Below are 24185 nucleotides of genomic sequence, written 5' to 3'. Positions count from 1 at the left end.
TGTTCCAATTTCTCCTTCCATTCTGGCTCCCATTTTCCTCCTGCTCACCCATTCTCCCCCCTCCAGCCCCCTTTCATCTTCTCTCTACTCAGTCTCTCCCTTGTCCACCCCTTAATCGCCCTCTCTCTCTGCTCTACAGCCTCTTCCTCCCCACTCCCAGCCCCCACCAGCCCCCCAAGATGGGCACCCCAGGCTGGCTGTGCCATGGCCCTCCCCTGTCCTTGCTCCGGCAGAGATCCCTGTCACAGCAACAGCAGGGATCTGGGCAGAGAAAATGAAACCCTCCTTAAAATGCGGATACAAAAATCAGTTGAAAACTGGCCAGCTGACACTTAGCTGAAATGTTTAAAAGAGAGTTGAGAACCACCAGTGAAATCAGCACAGTGGTCCTTCCACAAACTGCGGCTGGTGAAGGGCATGCCTCCTGGCTCCATGGCTCCCTCCAGCATCTGCTGCAGCTCCTGCCGCCTCTGCTCAGGGAGCTCCGTGCTCCAGCCGCCTCCTGCCTGAGGATCTTGCTCTCTCCTTTCCTGTAACGGAAAGGCCCTGCCCATCCCCCTTCTCCCGCTCCCCTCCCCTCTGAAATCTTACTAAGTCCCAAGAGCTGCCTCAAATGCCATCTCGTAGGAAGCTAGTCCATGCCCTCCACCCCACCCCACGCTGCCTCTGCACACTGCATCGAGGGGGTGAGCCAGGCTCAGAGCCAGGTCACTGGCTCCCAGTCCCGGACTTTTCCCACCACGTGGCCACAGGGAACAGTGGAGGACTGGACTGGCCACCACACAGGTGCGGACTGCAGTCATGGGGCCACAATTACGCCAAGGCTGGCAGCTGCCTGACTTCTGGGAGCCTGTTTCTTTCTGAAAAGTGGGAACCATCCACACAGTCATGCACACGCTTTGCATTTGTTGAGGGCTGGGTAGGGGCAGCCAGTGTTGATAGTGTCCACTGTGCTGAATGGACATGAGAATTCAATGTGTCAGGGCAAACAGACAGCAGAGCAGCCACCTGGCGCTGGCCCCGCAGAGGAGGGAGTAATGTGGGGCCTTCCTAAGACTCGACTTGTGTTTGATGCTTGGGACCCCGTGGTCTCCTGTCTCTGTCCTTTGTGACTGTCCAGTAGTGGCTCCCGTGGGTGCCAACGCCACAGTAGCCAGACTTCATGCCTAAAAGACTTGCTGACTTGTGGGGGCTGAACTCCTCAGATGCTTGCTTGCCTCCTGAGCATTGAGTTGGAAGCCGGGGCCAGCCAGCGAGCAGCCACACTGGCAGGCGTATTCCTCTAACCCCGCCACGGCCCTGTCAGACGGCATATGGGGCCCCTGCCGTTCGCTCAGTCTGTTTATCCTGGGTGAGACTCCGAAGCCCTCTGCCAGGCCTACAGGGGCGGGCGGCAGGGGAACCTGGAGGGCCCCTCCTCCTGTGACCCCACCACAGGCTTGTTGAAGGTGGCCCTGCTCTTCCCACCCGCAGGAAAGCTGCCCTCCTCTCCTTGTCCATCACCACCCAGCCGGACAGCTGGCCTTGCTTCTGAGAGCCGCCCAGCCCCAGAGGCCGCGAGCCCCCACTGTCCTTCGCAGTCCCAGGTGCCAGGCTCCTCCCTCCCAGGAGTGTCCACCAGGATGCTCCTGCACCTGCTCCTTGGGAATGGCTGTCCTCTCCCCCGAGCCCCAGCCTTCCTGCGTCAACCCCAGGACACTTCAGCCCCTCCAGCCCCTGGAGCCACAGAAAAGCCACTTCCCCTGGAGCCGCCACCCTGCCCAGACCCAGGCCAAGACCACAAGGAAGTGTCATCTCACACACACACCTGGCGCCTTGTCCTCGGAGCCCAGGCCGAGACCGCAGGGCACAGGGAGGAGGCTTCTGCTTTCTAACCACAGCGTCTGGCACCTGCAGCCGCCACAGCTTGCGAGCTGCTCACTGTGCCCAAAGCCCAGAGGTCTCTGACGACACCCAACTTCTCGTTTTACTGGCAAAGTCCCTCAGGGTGCTCCTGGCAGGAGAGGAGTAAGGCGCCTGGGGGCGCATGCACCATGAACAGCGTGCCCTCCACTGGCCCGACTGGCATGCTGAGAGCTCTAGGCTCTGCCGCCGAGGGAAAGCTCAGGGTTGGTGGAATCTGGTTTAACAAGTGCCCGAGGAAGGCCTGCGTCCAGGCTTCCCACAGCCGCTGCCTTTGCCCTTCCCTCCCGCTGCCTCCAGCACCGCAGACCCGCAGGTGGTCCCACTGCCCCGCAGGTCAGGGCGCCGCCAGAGGGCAGGCACCTGCAGACACCTGGGCGCGTGACCACTCAGAGATCTAACCTGCCCTTTCTCCTTCGCAGGTCGATTCTTACGATGTGACGGTGGATGAGGAGCTGGGCGAGATCCAGCTGATCAAAATCGAGAAGCGCAAGTACTGGCTGCACGACGACTGGTACCTGAAGTACGTCACGCTGAAGACGCCCTCCGGGGACTACATCGAGTTCCCCTGCTACCGCTGGCTCACTGGGGACGGCGAGGTGGTGCTCAGAGATGGGCGAGGTGAGCAGCGAGGCAGGCGCCCCGAGCTTCCCAAGATCGGGGCTTGCAGACCCCTTCACAGCGAGCTGTGTCCACAGGAGTAATAACCACCGGCCCCTCGCAGGGCTGCTCTGTGCCTCAAAGCACCTGCAGGAGGCGTGAACTTCCTCCCCTAACAGACCCGGCTCCGAGGGTGGAGCCCACGGACCCAGGCGCAGGCCAGCCATGGGGTCCCTGAGCTATAGCTCTCCAAGGGGTAACTAGGCTCCCCAGTAACAAGTGCCCCTGGGGGTACCCCTAACTGGGCAGTTCTCCAGATGCATCACTTTGCAGATCGCAGCATTGCTTTGCAGATCGCAGACACCCAGGCCCACGCTGCCCTGTGTGACGTCACAGCAGGGCCCCACCCGGAGGCTGTGGGCTGGCTGGGTCTGCAGTCACCAGCTGTTAAAGGTGAAGTCCCACTTTTTATTGAAAGAGAAAAGAACCTAAAATCTGCCCTCTGAAGCAGGCCCTCACCTGTGCAGGCCCAGCCTGGCGCTGCCTCAGCAGGCCATTCTGCACAGGAGGCACGCGGCTGGCCGATGCGCAGGAAGCACCCGCAGAGGGCAGCCCCGCCGCCAGCTCTGCACACCAGCCTCTTGGCCCGCGAGAGCGCCATCCGGGCCTCGGCAGGTTCCTACCTTACTTCAAGCCGTGGCCCTTGGGTTTGCTCACACTAAACCTGGAACAATAAGTCTTCAGGCGCCGTGCATCCCCCAGAACGAGGAGGGGCCGCTGCCACTGTCCCTGGCGCCCTTTAGCATTCCTAGTACAATGGCTTCCAATCGCTGGCTTATTTGCTCTTCACGGAAGTCACACAGAGTAGATAAAACAGGGTGATTACTGGCCCCTCCTTAGCTAAGAAAACCAAGACGAAGAAAAAAGCCCCTCTACCCAGTGTTCTTAAACCACCAGGCACACCCCGTTGTTTCTGACACGGGTTTAACTTACGAAGCCAAATTCCAAGACAATGTCTGAATGGAAGGACTGGAGCTAGAAGGAGTTTTGTCCCCTGACCTCAGGAAGAGATCGCAACCTTTGCTCTGGGGGTGGCCATGTGGCGGGAGTGTGGGTAGCACTGTGGGGCCATCGCACGCGGGAGCGCGGAGACTGGGAGCAGGCCCAGCTTTCAGAGCAGCAGGCCAGGAAAATTCTGTGGCTGCTGCATCTGGTAATAAAATCAGGGCATGCCTTTGACTTATTTTTTATCTTCGTTTTTATTAGTTAATTTATATTGTGTTTTACAAAAATATCAGCCTGTGATGGAATGGAAGTTTTGAAAGTCTGGAACCCCTGACACTCAGGAACGCCGTGACTGTGCCCACCGCCGTCACCTGAAATAACAGTAACAGGGCACTCGCCCTCCGGCCTCGGCCCCTCTGTGTCCCCTGCCCCCGCCCTGAGCGCCTGCCCACTCCTGAGAGATGAGAGACTTAGCAGCCAGGCTCAGAGGGAGGAGGAGGAGGCTCAGGTCCATTGGGATTATAAGGACGATGGCCATTGTTCCCATTTCCTGGGCAGTTCCTGGGTGCCGAGCACTGCGTGGGGGCTTCGCTGCACTCTCTCACTACATCCCACCATGACCTGAAGTAGGCACTTTATCTCCATTTCCCCTTTAAGGAAGCCAAGGCAACTGGCGCCGGTGTGTCCCTTCTAAAGCCCACACTCTAGGACACCACGTACTGCTTCAGACTTCGGCTCCAGTCTCAGTCCTCTGAGCAGGCAGCACGGGGACTGGATAGTGTCGGCATCTGTATGTTGGCTCTTAAGTCACACGTTTGTCCAGGAGGCAGCGAATTGGACTTCGAAACACGAGAGCCACGGGCAGCTGCTGCTATAGGGCCGCAGGGGGGCCGCAGCCAGCTGTCCTGGCCGCTCTGCACGGGAGCTGCAGGGAATGGGAGCGGGCGGTTCTGAGTGGTTTAAAGAAACCCAACAAGGGACACGAAGAGGAGAGGCAGCCGGCTCTCCCCAGCGCCAGGACTCCTGCAGAGCAATGTCCTGCGGGCGAGTGGAAGGTAGAGCCTCCAGGTGGAAACCCACAGGTGGCCAGACTTGGGCACACACGGTCCCTGAGGAGGGGACAGAGAGTCACTGCCTGTCCCCGAAAAGCCCCCTGGGAAGCAAGCCTGGCTCGTGCACCGGGAGGGACCCGCAGGCCCTGGTGCAGGCTGCCAGCTGCTGAGCGAGCAGCAGGAGACACTGGAGTTGTCTTTTGGAAAAGGAGTGACTAGAAGCATGGGATTTGAGTCTTGGGTTGCAAACCTACTAATTAGGTATGTGACCTTGAGTAAAGTTCAAGGGCAAAACTCTTCAACCTGCCTGAGTCCCATTTAATAAACCGGGCATGTTCTGAGGCTTCAGTGAGATGATCCATGTGAAGCAGGGGCGGGGAGTCTGAGGGAAACCCTGGTGCCGGCCGTAATGTCATTCTTCCTTAGGCTCTTCTCACACGTGTCCTTTCCTCACAGCAAAGCTGTCCCGCGATGACCAAATTCACATTCTCAAGCAGCACAGACGCCAAGAACTGGATACACGGCAGAAACAGTACAGGTGAGTGATGACATCAGGCCGCATGGCATGGGACCCCGGTTTCCTCTGTCTCGGGGCCGTGCTATGAGATGATCCCTGCCCACAGCTTATGGCCCATCACTGCTGGTGAGTGATGACCAAGGCACCAGCCACCTCTGGTCCCCAAGCTCCCCCCAACCACCACTCCTAGCAGAGGTGGTAAAGAGAATTATGGGGAAAAGGAAACATATGTAATACTTTAATCAATAATAATAATAAAAAAATCTTGGGATCGACCATACTGGCATTTAGGAGGAATGGGCAGCAACAGCTTGAATTTATCTTGATGTTCCCTCACCTCCAGTTGTAAGGATTACCCCTCACTTTTTATGTCTTCTGATAATAATCTATACTAATAAAAGGGTAATATGCTAATTAGACTGGGTCAACTGGACCTCTTCCCTTCATCTTTCCGGACAAAGCCACAGTGGCAGGGGCCGAGGCAGAGGCGGTTAGGGGCGATCAGGCCAGCAGGGGAGCAGTTAGGGGCGATCAGGCAGGCATGCAGGTGAGCGGTTAGGAGCCAGCAGTCCCAGATCGCAAGAGAGATGTCCGAGGGGTCCCGGATTGGAGAGGGTGTAGGCCTGACTGAGGGACCCTCCCCACCCCCATGATGTGCACGAATTTCGTGCACCAGGCCTCTAGTTTGATTATAAAAGTGGTACATAATCCAAAACAAAATTGGCAAATCTCTAGCTAAAGATTAAGAAAAAAGAGAGGCCACAAATTATTAAAATTAGAAGAGAGGAAGCATCAATACCAACTCATAGAAATTAAAATGACTACAAGGGAATACTATGAACAACTGTATACCTACCCATCAGATAACTGAGATGAAATGGACAAATTCACCGAAAGACAGAAACTGCCAAACTGACACAATATGAAATAATCTTAATAGAACAATTATAAGCAAAGAGATGGAAGTATTAAATTTAAAACCTCTCACAAATAAAAACTCAGGCCCACATGGCTTCACTGGTGAATTCTATCAAGCATATAAAAAATTAGTACCAATCTTACATAAACTCTTCCAGAAAATAGAAGAGGGAACAAGTCTTAACTCACTGTATGAGACAAGTATTATACCAAAACCAAAGACATCGCAAAAAAAGAAAACTATACACCAAGATCTCTTATGAATACAGATGCCAAGATTTTCACTAAACTCTAGCAAACCAAACCCTGTAGCACATGAATGGCATTCTATGGTCAGGTAGGATTTATCTCAAATATGCAAGGTTGGTTTAAACATCCAAATAGAGTAAACAACTAAAAAACACGATCATCTCAATATTCACACAAGAAAGCAGGATACAAGATTATATACAAATTTCAATTGTTTATCTATATGCTAGCAATCAACAATCTGAAAATAAAAATAAGAAAACAATTCAATTTACAATAGCATCAAAAGGAATAAAATATTTATAACTAAATTTAACAAAAGTCAAGAAAACTACAAAATATTGTTGAAGATAATTAAAGACACAGACATTAGTGTGGTGAAGATTTGAGGCAGGGGGACAGGTGAAGGGTGTCAATGAGGAAAAAAAAGGAATCATCTGTAATACTTTCAACAATAAAGATAAATTTTTTTAAAAAAGATTAATGAGTAACAGTGAAAGACATAAATTTTGTTAATGAATAAAATGATTCGTGTATCAAAAAGAAGATCTAAAAAAGGTGAAAGAAATCTCATGCTCATGGATCAGAGGACTTAATATTGTTTAATCGGCAGTACGCCCAAAGTGATATAACACAATCCCTATCACAATCCCAGCTGACATTTTGCAGATATTGACAAGCAGATCCTAAAATTCATATTGAAATGCAAGGAACCCAGAATAGTCAAAACAATCTAAAAAAAGAAAACAAAGTTGAAGGACTCATATTTCTCAATATCAAAATTGCTACACTGCTGCTGTAATCAAGGCAGTTGGTCAATGAAATAGAATTGGGAGTTCAGGAACAAACCCTTACATTTATGTCAATTAATTTTCAACAGAGGTAGCAAGACAACTCAGTGGAGGAAAAATGCTCTTTTCAATAAATTGAACAAGTGAATAACCACATGTAAAAGAATGAACTTGGACCTTACCTCACACCACATACATAAATTAACTTAAAATGGATCAAATACCTAAATGTAAGAGCTAAAACTATAAAAGTTTGAAGAAAACATGGGTAAACCTTCATGACCTTGGATTTCACAAAGAATTTTCAATTATAGTTGACATTCAATATTATTTTATATTAGTTTCAGGGGTACGGCATAGTTGGTAGACATTTATATAACTTATGAAGTAATCCTCCCAATAAGTCTAGTACCAACCAGGCACCATGCATAGCTATTACAACATTATTGACCATATTCCCTGTGCTGTACTTTACATCCTCGTGACTGTTTTGTACCCACCAATTTGTGGGTACAATCCCTTCCTCTTTTTCACCCAGCCCCCCTACCCCCTCTCATCTAGCAACCATCAATTTGTTCTCTATAGCTATAAGTCTGTTTCTGTTTTACTTGTTTGTTTACTTTGTTCTTTAGATTCCACATATAAGTGAAATAATAGGGCATTTTTCTCTCTATGTCTAACTTATTTCACTTAGCACAATACCCTCTAGATCCATTCATATTGTTGCAAATGGTAAGATGTCATTCTTTTTTATGGCCAAGTAATATTCCTTGTATATAGGTACCACATCTTCTTTATCCAGTCATCTATTCATAGGCACTTAGGTTGCTTCCATATCTTGGCTATTGTAAATAACACTGCAATGAACATAGGGGTGCATACATCTTTTCAAATTAGTGTTTTGGATAATTACCCGGCAGTGGAATTCCTGGGAGAATCCTCAAAAAATTAAAAATAGAATTACTGTGTGGCAAAGGGGTTTTAGATGTAACAAAAGCATAAGCTAAAAAGAAAAAAGATAAATTGACATCCTCAAGTTTTAAAACTTTTATGCTTCAAAGGATACCCTCAAGAAAATGAAAAGATAACCCACAGAATGGGATACAGTAACATGTGTTAGCAAGGATGTGGAGAAATAAGAGTCTCATATACTACTGGTGGGGATGTAAAATGGTGTAATTCCACACCTAAGCACATACCCAAGAAAAATGAAAACATACGTCCACAGAAAAACTTGTATATGAATGTTTATAGCAGCATTGTCCACAGTAGCCAAAAGGTGAATTCAACCCAAATGTTCACTAACTGATGAATATAGGTAGTATATCTATGTAATGGGATATAGTTCAGCCATAAAAGGGAATGAATACATTGACCATTCTCCAAAGAAAATGTAAGAGTGGTCAATAAGCACATGGGAGGATGCTCAACACTGTTGGTTGTCATGGCAGCACCATGAAATACCACTTCACGTGCACTAGGATGGCTAGAACAAAAAAGGCAGATAATGGCAAGTGCTGCCAAGGATGTGGAGAAACTCATACATTGCTGGTAGAATATAAAATGATGCAGCCACTTTGGAAACTAGTTTGGCAGTCCCCCCAAATCTTAAACAGAGTTACCATATGACCTAGGAATTCTGTTCCTAGGTAACTACACAGAGTAATGAAAACATATTTCTACACATAAAAATTGTACAAAGTATTCATAGCAATATATTCATAATTACCCCAAAGTGGAAACAACCTAAATTCCATTAGCTGATGAATGGATAAACAACATGTGGTCCATTCATGCAATGGAATATTATTTAGAATTAAAAAATAATGTATTATCTACTTAAATAAAAACCATGGGTGGTGTTCATCACGACCATCAGAATCTCAACCAAGCGAAAGGAAGTCAGTCCTGCAGGGGTTGTCTTGGCAACGGCTGCACCCTCCCCCGAGTTGTTTCCCGGAGTTGTTTCCGGTGAAGGTGGGGTTTGAGGCAGGAACCCGCCCTCAGAGCTTTGGACCCACTGAATCCTGGGTCGCTTTGCCAAGGGCTGCGCCCTCCCCAGCTGTTTCCCGTGTGGCCTGAGGGAAGAACCTGTGTGGAACTTCGGTGCATTTTAAGTATTTTCCTCAGGATAGGTGCCCAGAAATGAAGTCACTAAAGCAAGTAGTGTAAGTTATGAGTATATATGGACAAATTTTTCTTTCAAAATCTTTGACCAGTTTTCACAAGCAGAGGACGGGTGTCCAATTTCACCGATTCTGGCCACAGCTGGGCAGCCTTTCTTTTTTTTAAAAAAATACATTTTATCAATTTTTTACAGAGAGGAAGGGAGAGGGATAGAGAGTTAGAAACATCGATGAGAGAGAAACATCGATCTGCTGCCTCCTGCATGCCCCCCACTGGGGATGTGCCCGCAACCAAGGTACATGCCCTTGACCGGAATCGAACCCGGGACCCTTGAGTCCGCAGGCCGACGCTCTATCCACTGAGCCAAACCAGTTAGGGCAATTAATTCCCTTTCAATGTGCATGAATTTCGTGTACCGGGCTACTAGTGGTTATATACTTAACCATGCATGAACCTCAACAACATTCTTCTAAATGAAAAAGTCATTTGCAAAAGACCACATATTGCCTAAATCTGCTTATATGAATGTCCAAATAGCCAAATTTCTGGACACAGATTAATAGATTAGTGGTTCCCTAGGGCTGGAAGTTGGAGATGGGGGATGGGGAATGACTGTCAATGGGTACAAGGTTTCTGTTTGAGATGAAAATATTCCAAAATTAGATTCTGGTGATGGATGCGCAACTCTGTAGATATACTAAAAACCTCTTAATTGGATAATTTTAAGGCATGAATTTTATGGTATGTAAATTATTTCCCAATAAATCTGCTTTAAAATCATAATAATAATACATGCTTTAGAGTGCTCCCATCGAAACTGGTCGTGTGGGCGGTACCCAGCCCCTCCATATGTTTGATGGGTCATTGTGGAGTTTTGAGCAAACAAGGTGTTTATTCCCCAGGTTTCCTCAGCCCACACCTGTTAGTGTCTATATCAAGGCTTTTTTCATTTAGTTTCCTGCTTCAGCCCCTGGAGACTTTTGGGTAAGAGACTCCTCCCAGGAGAGAGTGGGAGGCAGCGTGCTGAGGGTCAGCATGGTTACTGGCTGGAGCGGCCTGGTGGGACGACGGTTGTTACACTTCCCTGCATGTTCCTCCATCGTTTAGCTTCTCACCAGGAACATGTAGTATTTTAAGAGTTTTTAATTCAGTACAGCCAAGGAAGGGGAATAACACGGAAGCAGGGAAATAGCTGTATTTCACCCATTTTCACTCTGACCCTTTGGGATTGCACTATGTACATAATCGGCAGCCTCCTTTTGCCTCTTAAAGATATAGCAGGAACATTTCCCCCACATTTTAAAAACCTTATCACAAACATTATTCTAGGTTTTATATAATACCCCATTGTATGGATGCACCATAATCTACTTAAACACCAGTCTAACTGGGCACTTCGAAGTTTCTGATGTTTTTCTTCTAAACAATGTGAAAACCTTTGTGTGGAACTTCGGTGCATTTTAAGTATTTTCCTCAGGATAGGTGCCCAGAAATGAAGTCACTAAAGCAAGTAGTGTAAGTTATGAGTATATATGGACAAATTTTTCTTTCAAAATCTTTGACCAGTTTTCACAAGCAGAGGACGGGTGTCCAATTTCACCGATTCTGGCCACAGCTGGGCAGCCTTTCTTTTTTTTAAAAAAATACATTTTATCAATTTTTTACAGGAAGGAAGGGAGAGGGATAGAGAGTTAGAAACATCGATGAGAGAGAAACATCGATCAGCTGCCTCCTGCACACTCTCCACCGGGGATGTGCCAGTAACCAAGGTACATGCCCTTGACCGGAATCGAACCTGGGACCCTTCAGTCCGCAGGCCAACGCTCTATCCACTGAGCCAAACTGGTCAGGGCCTCTCTTTTAACTTTTCTAATTTGTAGAGGTGTCTCTCATCTCTTTCAGCCATGGGCAAACTACGGCCCGCGGGCCGGATCCGGCCCGTTTGAAATGAATAAAACTAAAAAAAAAAAAAGACCGTACCCTTTTATGTAATGATGTTTACTTTGAATTTATATTAGTTCACACAAACACTCCATCCATGCTTTTGTTCCGGCCCTCCGGGCCAGTTTAAGAACCCATTGTGGCCCTCGAGTCAAAAAGTTTGCCCACCCCTGAATTAGCTCAAAGAAATTTGTATTGAGGAAAATATAGCTCTTAATAAGCTCTTAAGACATGTGTCTTAGAAGTGGTCAAAGTCATAGACCCAGATCCTATTGCCAGACGTAATTTAACTCTGATTATTCAGGAAAAGGACTGAAAGCTTATAGAAAATGTCGTAGTAGTAGCTCAGAAGGGACAGTGTGAGCCTGAGGACTGGTTTTCTTGCTGGGGCCACTGTTTGTGGGAGGGGCTTCTCACAACACAGCATTGGGACAGAAGTTGTCATGTAGAGTGTGGGGGAGATATAATGGTTTTGCAGTGGTCAAGGCCTTTAAATGTTGAGTGGACCTGAGATTAATTGGAGGCCAAGGGGAAATTCAAACACAATGAGGCTAGGGCTGGTACATAACAACTTTTCTAAACTCTCACCAGGATTTTGTTGTGACCCTTGGTGTGGCCTGGCCATGGGGAGTTGCAGTTAGCCTTGTGTATTAGTTAAGAGGCTTGAGTGGTCATCTGTGAGACTCACTGGGCATGGTGCAGAGAGCCATCGGAGCTAGAACTTGGGTGAAGGTTAAGGGAGGGATGTTGGCTGTGACTAGCGAAGGGACATCAAGTGCAGCATAATAGGAGGTGGGCTATGGATATCTGAGATCTGATTGTTCTTAATAGTTGAGGTTGAAGGGAAAAAAAAGAGTCATGCAGAGAGGCCTACATAGCAGGACTCAAGGCTGCCTCTATGAGTGTGTACTATCAGAGTCTAGGCAGTATTTGATTGTGATTCAATTTGGCAACCGTCCTCTGGACCACACATGCTGAGTAATAAGTAAAAGGCCAGGTGATGAGTATGGGGGCTGGGGCTGTGGAAGTGCAGGTTTGAGAGAGGTGTGGTAGAAAGAGTGACATGCACTTGGAGTGAATTCATGGCCACAGAGCCATGACATTGACATAAGAGTGAATGAAGGAAGAGTCTATTTCTGGTGGTCCCTGGATGTAACAATACAGTGAATGTTAGGGTAATTGCCTGTAAAGAAACGGTTTAGGTGCTACATTCTAGGGCAGCCGTGGGCAAACTACGGCCCGCGGGCTGGATACGGCCCGTTTGAAATGGATAAAACTAAAAAAAAAAAAAAAAAACCCGTACCCTTTTATGTAATGATGTTTACCTTGAATTTATATTAGTTTACACAAACACTCCATCCATGCTTTTGTTCCGGCCCTCCGGTCCAGTTTAAGAACCCATTGTGGCCCTCGAGTCAAAAAGTTTGCCCACCCCTGTCTTAGCTCCTGCCCTCCCCGCTCCCAGGGACCCAGCAGTGGTGCTGTCATGTGGTCCAGAAGTCCCTGCTGGTTGCCCAGATCCATAAAAACTTACATTTCCATAAAACATAATAAAAAAAATGAGCAACGGGGCCACACATGGATACATGATGTATACAGAGGGCACGGGCAGGAGTGGTGCCAGGCTACTGGGCAGCCACAGAATGGGAGAGAGAGGAGAAGAAGACATTGGAGTCTACTTCACATCATTCAGAAAACTCAGTTTCTGCCCTGGCCGGTTCGGCTCAGTGGATAGAGCGTCAGCCTGTGGACTCAAGGGTCCCAGGTTCAATTCCAGTCAAGGGCATGTGCCTTGGTTGCGGGCACATCCCCAGTGGGGAGTGTGCAGGAGGCAGCTGATCAATGTTTCTCTCTCATCGATGTTTCTAACTCTCTATCCCTCTCCCTTCCTCTCTGTAAAAAAATCAATAAAATATATTTTTTTTAAAAAAGAAAAGGCAAAACTATAACATTTTTAGAGTACAGGAGGTTATTCTTCCTGGCCTCCAGTTAAAAAGATTTTTCAAAAAAGGCTCAAAATGCACTAACCATAAAGGAAAAGATTAATATCATCTAACTTATGAGGAGGAACTTCTGTTCACTGAAAGACACCATGAAAGGTGAGAAGACAAGTCACAGAGTGATGGGCAAGAATTATGATTTATAATATACCAATGACCCCTGCAAATCTATAAGAAGAGGGTTGTCAATTCAGTAGAAAAATAGGCAAACGATTTGAGAACTCACCATACAAAATATGAGGAGCAGATATACAAAAACAGTGCTCAGCCTCATTCGGAACCAAGGGAATCAAAGGTAAGATGGCAATGAAGATCTATTAATTAGATCCCTAGTATCACTACCCCTACTATGACTACCACAACACAAACACACACACACACACACACACACACACACACACACACACACCAGATGGGCAAGACTGAAACTTGACAATACCCGAATGTTAACGAAGTGGTTGGGTGGGAAGACATTGCTGCAGGATGGCAACTCATAGGTCCAATTCTCTTGGGAAAAACTGGGTTAAAAAGCAGTTAACCCTGGTCCATTATCACAGCACTTCTCGGGATCCTCAATGCCTATGTGAAAAAAAATCCTTCTTGAAAAATAACTTTGCACTATCTAATAAAATTGAAACTACGTTATAATCTATGACCCAGACATTCTGTTCCTGGATCCAATCTGTATGCCTGTGCTTCTGGGTACATGCACACAGATGTCCACAGCAGCATTACTCATGAGAGCCGGCAAATGGGAGCCCCCCAGTGTCCATCAACAGCAGGACAGAAAAATAGTGATCATTCTACCCGCAAGGAATCAGCAAACCGCTGCTGCGCAGAGCAACATGGGCAGAACTCACAGCTACAGTGTGGAGAGTAAAGAGAAGCCAGACACAACCAGTCTGCCCAGTCCGTAAGGCCTGCAGGTACCCTGCCTAGGGAACCTTGTACAGCAGAGGAACAAAAAGCTTTCCCTGCTCCCCTCCCTTCAACCACCCGTGGCAAAGCCCCACGGTGAGCACCCCACCTGCTTTGGCCTGTGGAAGGAAGGAGTCCTAGACTGAGATGACGTTAAACAGCTTCCAGAGAATCAGGCTAGTTTGCATCCTGTTAGGCGAATGGGCAGCCAGTCTTATCAGCTCCACACTAATTCAGACTAAGATATTAATGACTTGATACCCTAGCCCAGTGGTTCTCAACCTTCCTAATGCCGCGACCCGTTAATACAGTTCCTCATGTTGTGGTGACCCCCAATTTCATTGTTACAAATTGAACATAATTAAAGCATAGTGATTAATCACAAAAACAACATGTAATTATATATGTGTTTTCCGATGGTCTTAGGCGACCCCTGTGAAAGGGTCGTTCGACCCCCAAAGGGGTCGAGACCCACAGGTTGAGAACCGCTGCCCTAGTCTTACAGGCATTTGCTTAACCCAGTATTCTCCAGTGTGCCCTAGAGCGTTGGTCCCACGGTAAAACATGTTTGGAAACTGTTTACCACACACCCCTCTTGTGGGTTCACCATTGCACAGGCATTGAGCATCCTGAGAAGTGCTGTGATAATGGACCAGGGTTAATGCTTTTTAATCCAGTTGTTCCCAGGAGAATGGGACCTGTGAGTTACCATCCTGCAGAAGGAGTGCTGTGTGGAGCACCCTTTGGGAATCACCTCTTGGCCAGGGAGCGGTGGTCCACTGGGGTTTTCACAGCAATGGGGCTTTGGCAGGCTCTAGGGAGGTGGGTTTTCTGGCGAGATAGTTTGCCCCTTTCATGGATCTAATCCTCATTTTTTTCTTCCTCCTTCCACTAATTTGTCCTTTTCATGCCCTCCCCTCCCCACCTCTGTTTCCGTTCAGGAAACACAGCTTTGCACTGTCTGCACAATCTTGGAGTTCCTCTTTCACATGTTTTAGGCGGCCAGATTAGGGTTTGGAAGTAAAGTAACAACTAGGAAGAGTCTCTACCATGCGAGAAAGCCAGCGAGCCCAGCTGGCCCGCATCGTTCAGCCAGCCAGGCAGGCAGGGAGATGGAGGAGCCGGCACAGGTCATTCCTCACTGCCTGCTCTCTCACTGTGACTTTATGTACCTGGGTGGCACCCACACACACTCACAGCAATGTATAGTGTAGGGTTTTAATCGGCACCAGCTAATCTAATAATGCTGTGCCTTACCTTTTTTCACTCATCATTCTATTTTAAAGAGCAACCAGTTGACACAGCCAGGCGTCACCCATTATTTTAGCTTCTGTATGCCATCCTATGAATACACCACCATGCTCCCCCATCTCCTGCTGTGGACTTGTGGGCTCTCTTACTTTCTGGCTGTTACAAGCCATGCTTCAATGAGCTTCCTCATCATCTCCCAGTGCTCTCATGGAAGAGTGACTCCAGGGAGCATTCCTAGAAGTAGACTTGCAGGGTCGTCGTAGACCACATTTTAAGTTCTCTAGATATTGCCAATTGTTTTCTAAGGGGTTCCTGCCAGTTGTCGCCACAGCAGCTGTTTCTGAGGGTCACCCTTGCCCTACATCTTGGACACACTTTGCACCTTAAGACATTTTCATTCTTGTCAATCTAATGTGTGAGATATTGTCTCATTGCTTTCTTCCTCCTTAAATAGCCACATATGTCTGTCCTCATATGAATATATCATAACGTATTCAGCCACTCCCCATGGTTAGACACCCAGCCTGTTTCCCTGTGTACATTTGCTCTTGTTTTTGATGTCACAAATGGTGCTGCCAGAAGCAGACTTGTGCCAACGTCCTGATTTGCTGGTGTGCCGGGGTTCTTGTTCCAGCATCTAGAAGGGTTCAGCAATCTGGAGAAGGCTGTGCGTAGATTAGATAGGAGTCCAGAGACGAAATATAATTTTGAAAGGCATTTGGGCGTCAGAGGAGCCTAGTTTAAAGGAAACTAAGATCTCCTTAGGCTCAGGACCCCATGCTTTTTATTAACACAATTTGTCCTGAGGCGAGGCAGAGATATACACTTCAAAGGGTATACACAAGCGTTGTCAGAATTAGGGAATTAGCCTACAGCTGTTCAGGTGTTTGGCCAGAAGGAGGCAATAACATGTAGATTAAGATGCCCTGAGCTGTCTGGCAGCCAAGCAATCATCCCTTTTCAGGTTTGGGGAAATGCCCTCAGCCATTCCCAACAGGTGACTATATGTGTGACTCAACCCTGTTGAGTCCCCAAGTTCCATCAACCTTTTGATGAAACTCTTGAAATTATGACATGCTGGAATTGGCTTCCAGCACTGGTGCTGTCACTGCCGTCATGAGTAGCCAGAATCAGCACTTTCATTTTAACATTTATTTTTATTAAATTCATTGGGTGACATTGGTCAGCAGGATCATATAGGTTTCAAGTGTACATGTCTATGATACATGATTGCATGTGTGTCCACTACCCAAAGCAATTTTCATTTTAAGAAATACTGACAGCCCTGGCCAGTGTGGCCCAGTTGGTTGAGTGTCTCCCTTGCACTGAAAGGTTGCACATGCCAGGGTCGTGGCCTTGGCCCTGGTGAGGGGCCTGCAGGAGGCAGCCTATTGATGTTTCTCTCTCACATCAATGTTTCTCTCTCTCCCTCTCTCCTCCCTCCCTCTCCCTCTAAAAATTAATTTTAAAATCTTTTAAAAAAAGAAATACTGACAAAAATCATGTTCCAAAATTGTATAATAATTTTCAGTCCCACCAATTGTCTATGAAACTATGCTTTTACCCATACTTTTGCCAAAAGTTGGTGACATTGGTCTTTTACATTTTGACGATCTGCAACTAGCTGAGACCCACTTCCTCCCCTGCACAGGGAGCTGGGGCTCTCCGCCTCGCCTCCGCTGGGCACTGCCTGGGGAACGGAGCGTGGCTTCCCTCTGGCCTGTGCACAGCGTTATCATTCGTCTGCCATGGCTTTTCTCTCGGGGATTTTAGTTCTTTCTTTTCTAAACTACGCATATCGTTTCTCCTTTATAACTGTTGGGTTTCTTGCTTTGCTTAAGAAGGCCCTCCCACCCCAAAGTTACATAAATACTAGATTTTTTTGTCTTATTACTTTTATAATTTTGTTGTTTTTTAAACTGTAGGCCTTTATTTCATCTGCCATGTATTTGTACATATGGTGTGAAGTAGGGGCCAAAGGTCTCAGTCTCATTTATTACCTAATACATCCCTCCCTACTGCCCTGGGCCACACCCACGTAGCCAGTTCCTGGGCTCAGCCCCACTTGTAGCCCCTGACCTCGTGGCCTATGGAAGTTGTTGATCTCTCTGTGCCTCAACCCCCACGGTCTGTGAAATGGACGAAATAATAGTCCTGCCTCACAGGGTTTGTGAGAGAATTAAATAGGTTAAACCACGAAAACACATAGAAACGGTATTTGGCGCATAGAAAGCACACAGTAAGTATTAGCTACGTTGGTATTATAGTCACATATTTTCTTGGGTCTGCTTCTGGACTTTGTGTGTTACTTTATTTTTTTATGCCACAGCCCAGCATCATTTTTTATTGTCATATCTTTCTAATATATGTTACTAATTGCTTTGTTATTTCACCGTTTTTTAAAAGATTTCCATGATGGGAACTGTTCTGGGTTACACGTAGATTGTCATGTGCTGGCATTTTAGTGACAGTCCATCTGTCCACCTAGGACCCAGTGTGTCCTTCCACCCGTCGAGATCTCCTGTGATGTCCTTCAACAGAATTTCCAGTTTTCTTCATGCGATTCTTTCTCCTTTCAAGTTACTTTGTAGCCGGGAAACTATAGCTTGCACAGTTCTGAGTGCGGTGTTTTTCTGTTTGTAAATAAGTATTGCTGCATAAAGATAAATTACTGGTTTTTAAATGTTTACCTGTATTGACACCTTACTAAACTCTTCTATTGGCAGTCATCATTTTAATGAGTCTCTTTAGTTACCTAGTTGTTTGATCATATTACTCAAGTGATGATAATTTTGTCTTTTATTTTCCACTAGAGGCCTAGTGCACAAAATCGTGCACTGGGGGCATGGTCTCTCAGCCTGGCCTGTGCCCTCTCGCAGTCCGGGAGCCCTCAGGGGATGTCTGACTGACACCCATGGGGAGTGGGCCTAAGCCAGCAGTTGGACATCTTTAGCGCTGCTGTGGAGGCAGGAGAAGCTCCCAGCGGTGAGCCTGGCTTCTGTGGGAGCACACTGACCACCAAGGAGTAGCTCCTGCATTGAGCGTCTGCCCCCTGGTGGTCAGTGCACATCATAGCCACCAGTCATTCTGCCATTCATTCAATTTGCATATTAGCTGCACATCATAGCCACCCATTCATTCGATTTGCATATTAGCAGCATATTAGCATTTTATATATAGGATGATTTACACCACTGATACATTGTTCTCATTGTGTGGCTGAAATTCCCCAAAACAAGTAATAATAGTAATGATGAACATTCTCTCTGGGTCTTGATTTTTGATAAAATATCTTTGATATTTTTGTTTATTTATTTGCTTGCTTGTTTAAGATTAGACTTGTTCTTGTTTTCAGATGAATACTCTCACTATATTTAGGAACTTCTCGGTTCATTCTAATTTCATTTTGTCTGGCTGAACTTGTTCAATGAATTTCCTCTGAACGGCTATGTACTTGCCCCACACCCACCTACTCTCCTGCCCTTCTTCCAGAAGCTTGTGAGCTTGTGGGAGCATCTCTCTCTTGTCTCTCTCCCTTCATCCCCCCTCCTCCCTTCTCAACCCCCATCTCTCTCTCTCTCTCTCTCTCTCTCTCTCTCTCTCTCTCTCACACACACACACACACACACACACACACACACACATTCTTTTCTCCAACACTTTGAAAAATAATCAGTATATATCTAGGTAGCCTTTTTCTGCCAGGACTTACTCAGAAAACAGAACATGCTCTGCGACATGTTTGCTCTAAGAGAGACCACAGGTGGGTGTGGGGCAAGCGCATGCCCTTTCTGTACCTGTGACTCTGAGAGGCTTCCGGGCCAGCACCACCCAAGAAACAGGAGAGGTTTTTGTGATGGTAAGAGGGACTCAGACTTTTAATAACCAAAATCTCAAGTTTTACTTTCCTCTCATAAGAGAGATGTAAAAGGAAGGAGAATTAGGGATGTAAATGGAAGAGCTGGAATCTCAGGATGTAGACTTGGGCGTTTAAATAACTATAAGATCATGCTCCCTGCCCTGAGGAAACAGATAGGGTTTGTTTGTTAGGTTTTGTTTTTCTCTATAAACAAGAAGAAAAGTCAAATTTCAAAAAACCACACAAACGTCCAGTGCTGCGGGGTAAGTTTCAAGGGCACCGGGATCTGAGAACGTTGGCTGGGAAGGTGCATGGCCTGTTTTAGGGAACCTGCTGTGATTATAAAATCCCTGCACCTGCTATGGCAGCTCTCTGTGCCCGTGGGAGCGGCAGGCTCACCTAGCCACCCGCCGCCGCCAAACCTACTGTGACCATCACCACTGTGACCACCGCACGCAGTTCAGGGTGCGCTGAGCCGCTGGTGGGACCATGGACGCCCAGGTCAGGCCTGGCAGGGCAGCCACAGGTGCCCACCAAGGCCGCTCTGTGCCAGGGAGAGCACTGGGAGGCCTCGCTGCTCAGTGCCTCCTCTTCTGATGTTTTCTTTCAACCCCTTTACACAGTGTGCAGGCCTACCATTCGCTGCCCCTGGCTGTAATCGCAGTCTCGGGTTCAGGGCCTCAGGCCTCCCGGGTGATGCTCAGCACAGTGGCTGCGGGGGACCTGGGGAGGGGGTGCAGTACCTTGCTGGACGCACAGCAGCTGTCATGTGTTGGCCTGGGGGTGGGCATGTGCTCAGGCACAGGGGAGTCTCATGCTGAGGCGCTTACTCCACGCTCTTCTCCTTTCGCCTGTCAGGTGGATGGAGTGGAACCCTGGGTTCCCCTTGAGTATCGACGCCAAGTGCCACAGGGATTTGCCTCGCGACATCCAGTTTGATAGTGAGAAAGGCGTGGACTTCGTTCTGAACTACTCGAAAGCGTAAGTCTAGGCGGGCTCCAGGACATCGGGCAGCTCCTCCGTGGCCAGGGCTGCAAGGGGGTTAGGGAGCAGCTCAGCCCGGCATCTCTTCCCAATGCTTTTGATGGGGTTCTGGTCATAGAGTGGGTTCACGACGCACAGTCGCAGGGTACCCTGTATGAAAAGTTACAACCGGAAGACTCCCGACACCAAACGGAGCTGTTTCAGCCCAAAGCGGGTTCTTTGATTGGAATGCCCGGCCCCACCCATGTCTCATCCTCTCCACAGCCAGCTCCAGGCTCTCCCCTAGGGGGCAGGGCTCTGCCGTCAGAGCGGCCACCAGGCCCCACTCCCTGGAGTTACTTTTAAATTTTTTGTTTACACTTTATTAAATATTTTGTTTTATTGAAGAAAATAATATAGTTTCTACATTTCTTTTTTTATTTATTTTGTTAATCTTTATTGTTGAAAGTATTACATATGTCCTCTTTTTTCCCCCATTGACCCCTTATAATCCGCCCCTACTCCCCACCCCAGGCCTTCACCACATTGTTGTGAAGTTATGCATATATGCAGACAAGTTCTTTGGTTGATCTCTTCCCACCCACCCACCCCGGCTTCCCTCTGAGATTCGACAGTCTGTTCCATGCTTCTATGTCTCTGGACCTATTTTGTTCAACGGTTTATTTTGTTTATTAGATTAACACTTTGTTCCATGCTTCTATGTCTCTGGATCTATTTTGTTTGTCAGTTTATTTTGTTCATTAGATTCCACATGTGAGTTAGATCATGTGATGCTTGTCTTTCTCTGACTGGCTTATTTCACTCAGCATGATACTCTCCAAACCCCTCCATGCTGTCTCAAAGGATAAGAGATCCTTCTTTTTTACTGCTGCCTAGTATTCCATGGTGTAAATGTACCACAGCTTTTTATCCACTCATCTACTGATGGGCACTTGGGCTGTTTCCAGATCTTAGCTATTGTAAATTGTGCTGCTTAGAAGTGCCTATGTCCTTTCTGATTGGTGTTTCAGGTTTATTAGGATATATTCCTAGAAGTGGGATCACTGGGTCAAATGGCAGTTCCATATTTAATTTCTTGAGGAAATTCCATACTGTTTTCCATAATGACTGCACCGGTCTGCATTCCCACCAGCAGTGAACGAGGGTTCCCTTTTCTCCACATCCTCACCAGCACTTGTCATTGGTTGATTTGTTGATGGCAGCCGTTCTGACAGGTGTGAGGTGATACCTCGTTGTCGTTTTAATTTGCGTCTGTCTGATGATCAGTGACTTTGAGCATTTTCTCATGTGTCTCTTGGCATCTGTATGTCCCCTTTGGAAAAGTGTCTGTTTAGGTCCTTTGTCCTCACCCTCTCTGGTGTTATCTCACTATGGGGCCCAGGAAGGCTTCACAGCAGGGCATCTGGCCTGGCCTTGCTCCTGGCCAAGCAGACACAGAGAAGTGGGGCAAGGATGCTGGGGCAGAGAGTACCATATGCAAAGTCAGGACATGGCTGGGCTTGCTCACAAAAACAGGTGAGTTGTGAAATTTCTCGATGGCATCGAAGGAGGAGCATCTTACGTGTTTACTCACTGCTCACTGTTTGTGGTCTGAAGCGTGATTGCAGGTGGCTAGCAGGCTGATAAGGGAGTGTCCTCTTTAAGGGAAATGGAGAAAGAGAGCTTCCTTCCCAGCAGAACAGGGCAGTGCAGAAATGTGACTGAGTTTGGGAGCATGGACCAGCCTTGTGCCAGGATGAGGGTGTTCGGACCCTCACCCACTATGTGTTTCCCATTCGATGAGATTGGATGGGTAGCTCCTTGGAGGGACACCTTCTCCCTCACCCAGACCCCAGTCACCTTCCTGGAAAGGCAGGTGAGTGGCTGCTCACGAAATTTTGTGTTGGCCCTTTAAGAGGGTCTCTGAATTTCCAGCTATCTCTCTCTAGCAGACAGCAACCCTGCTGCTTTCCACAGCTAGATGTTATGTGGGCACCGTTCTCAGTTCTGGTGCTCTGGGATGGGGAGCCCAGCTTGGGGTTCCATCCGGGGTTCTTTAGTCCAGACCCCAGCACACGGGTGGGGGGCCCCAAGACCATGTGGTTAAATCCCCTAATGGTCTAATGGGGAAAGGGCACCAAACCCGTGCCTGGCAGCCTACTCTGCCCTGAAGGTTCCTGGTAGAATCCACAGACCCAGGGCCTGCTCTGTGCCCTGAGGCTTATGCCACAGCAGTGTCATTCTGCCCATGGCTAAGCGCAGTCCTGACTGTGCAGAATTGGAACTGTGGCTGAGGTCACCAAAAAGGCTTTCCACATTGGGCCTCTGCCTCTGGGCAGCCGGTTTCCACAGCGCTTCTGAGTAACTGCAATGACCCGTTTCCTCCAAGCCACCTGCTCTGCCTGGGTCAAGGCCAGCCTTCCTCAGTAAGCTTTACGCCCTGCCCTGCATTCCCTCCCCGCCCCCCCCTCCGCCCCCGCCAAACAGCAAAACCGAAATGGAAAATGAAGAAGCTGTTAGGAGGGAAGGAGCAGGGGAAGTAGAGGAAACGAGAGCTCCTGCCTCCCCCAGGCCCGGCCAGCAGCTCGGTGTACCTGGCCATGCTGTGCCCTGGCTGTGTGACCTCGAACAAGCTGGGTGCCCTCTCTTGGCGCAGCTTCCTCTTTTCACAATAACAGATCTTTAAGTCCCTTGTATCAAGTTGTCTGTAAGTACATAGAAATATTTATCTCCAGAGGCCATGCAAATATTTTCCTCCTAACTCCCCTTCTTCCTGGATCTGAAGCTTCCGCTGAGCACGGCCACACCCACCCTGTTCCCAGTTCAGAGGCCCAGCTGGAGAGACTGTGACCACTCCCAGGGGGGAATGGCTGGACTGTGGACTGTGACTCACCCCCGGTTCCCCACAGGGTGCAGTGTCCAGCACCTCTTTCCTGGCACCATCTGGCACTAGGCCAACCTCAGGGCAGTGGGGACCGTAGGGACTTGGACAGGCCTCTCCTTCCCAGAAACATGTCCTTTCCACACTCAGCCTGACTCTGGATGCCACGGGAGATTTGTTCCTCTAGCTTAACAAGGGCTTCTGTACCCAGGGATTTACTAACAGGGAAGCTAGAAGAAGGTGGCGAGGGAAGTGGTAAGGCCTTCCTGGGCCTCAGCAGCCTGCCTACTGGAGTGGAGGCTGCAACAAGCATGGGTGTCAGACAAGAAAGGGTGTAGGACGAGCATGGGTGTAGGACGAGCATGGGTGTAGGACGAGCATGGGTGTAGGACGAGCATGGGTGTAGGACGAGCATGGGTGTAGGACGAGCATGGGTGTAGGACGAGCATGGGTGTAGGACGAGCATGGGTGTAGGACGAGCATGGGTGTAGGACGAGCATGGGTGTAGGACGAGCATGGGTGTAGGACGAGCATGGGTGTAGGACGAGCATGGGTGTAGGACGAGCATGGGTGTAGGACGAGCATGGGTGTAGGACGAGCATGGGTGTAGGACGAGCATGGGTGTAGGACGAGCATGGGTGTAGGACGAGCATGGGTGTAGGACGAGCATGGGTGTAGGACGAGCATGGGTGTAGGACGAGCATGGGTGTAGGACGAGCATGGGTGTAGGACGAGCATGGGTGTAGGACGAGCATGGGTGTAGGACGAGCATGGGTGTAGGACGAGCATGGGTGTAGGACGAGCATGGGTGTAGGACGAGCATGGGTGTAGGACGAGCATGGGTGTAGGACGAGCATGGGTGTAGGACGAGCATGGGTGTAGGACGAGCATGGGTGTAGGACGAGCATGGGTGTAGGACGAGCATGGGTGTAGGACAAATGGGTGTAGGACAAGCATGAGTGTAGGACAAGCAATGGGTATAGGACAAGCATGGGTATAGGGCGAGCATGGGTGTAGGACGAGCATGGGTGTAGGACAAATGGGTGTAGGACAATAAAGGGTGTAGAACAACATGAGTGTAGGCCAAGCATGGGTATAGGACAAGCATGGGTGTAGGACGAGCATGGGTGTAGGACAAATGGGTGTAGGACAATAAAGGGTGTAGAACAACATGAGTGTAGGCCAAGCATGGGTATAGGACAAGCATGGGT

The 24185-nt window shown here is 48.2% G+C and overlaps 1 protein-coding gene across 1 annotated transcript in view; it reads left to right on the top strand.

Annotated features, from left to right (window-relative positions):
- Positions 1–1313: 1313 nt before the first annotated feature.
- The window catches only part of ALOX5 (arachidonate 5-lipoxygenase), a 46788-nt gene continuing 23916 nt past the window's right edge, over positions 1314–24185 (top strand). Inside the window, exons 1-5 of the mRNA XM_014537492.1 lie at positions 1314–1351; positions 1828–1939; positions 2325–2523; positions 5016–5097; positions 19989–20111. Coding sequence (XP_014392978.1) covers positions 1314–1351; positions 1828–1939; positions 2325–2523; positions 5016–5097; positions 19989–20111 — 554 coding nt within the window. The remainder of the gene's footprint in view (positions 1352–1827; positions 1940–2324; positions 2524–5015; positions 5098–19988; positions 20112–24185) is intronic.

Source organism: Myotis brandtii, unplaced genomic scaffold, assembly GCF_000412655.1.
Source record: "Myotis brandtii unplaced genomic scaffold, ASM41265v1 scaffold1032, whole genome shotgun sequence".
NCBI lineage: Eukaryota > Metazoa > Chordata > Mammalia > Chiroptera > Vespertilionidae > Myotis > Myotis brandtii.
Note: the sequence above shows the minus strand (reverse complement) of the source record. Positions and strands in the feature narration are given on the sequence as shown.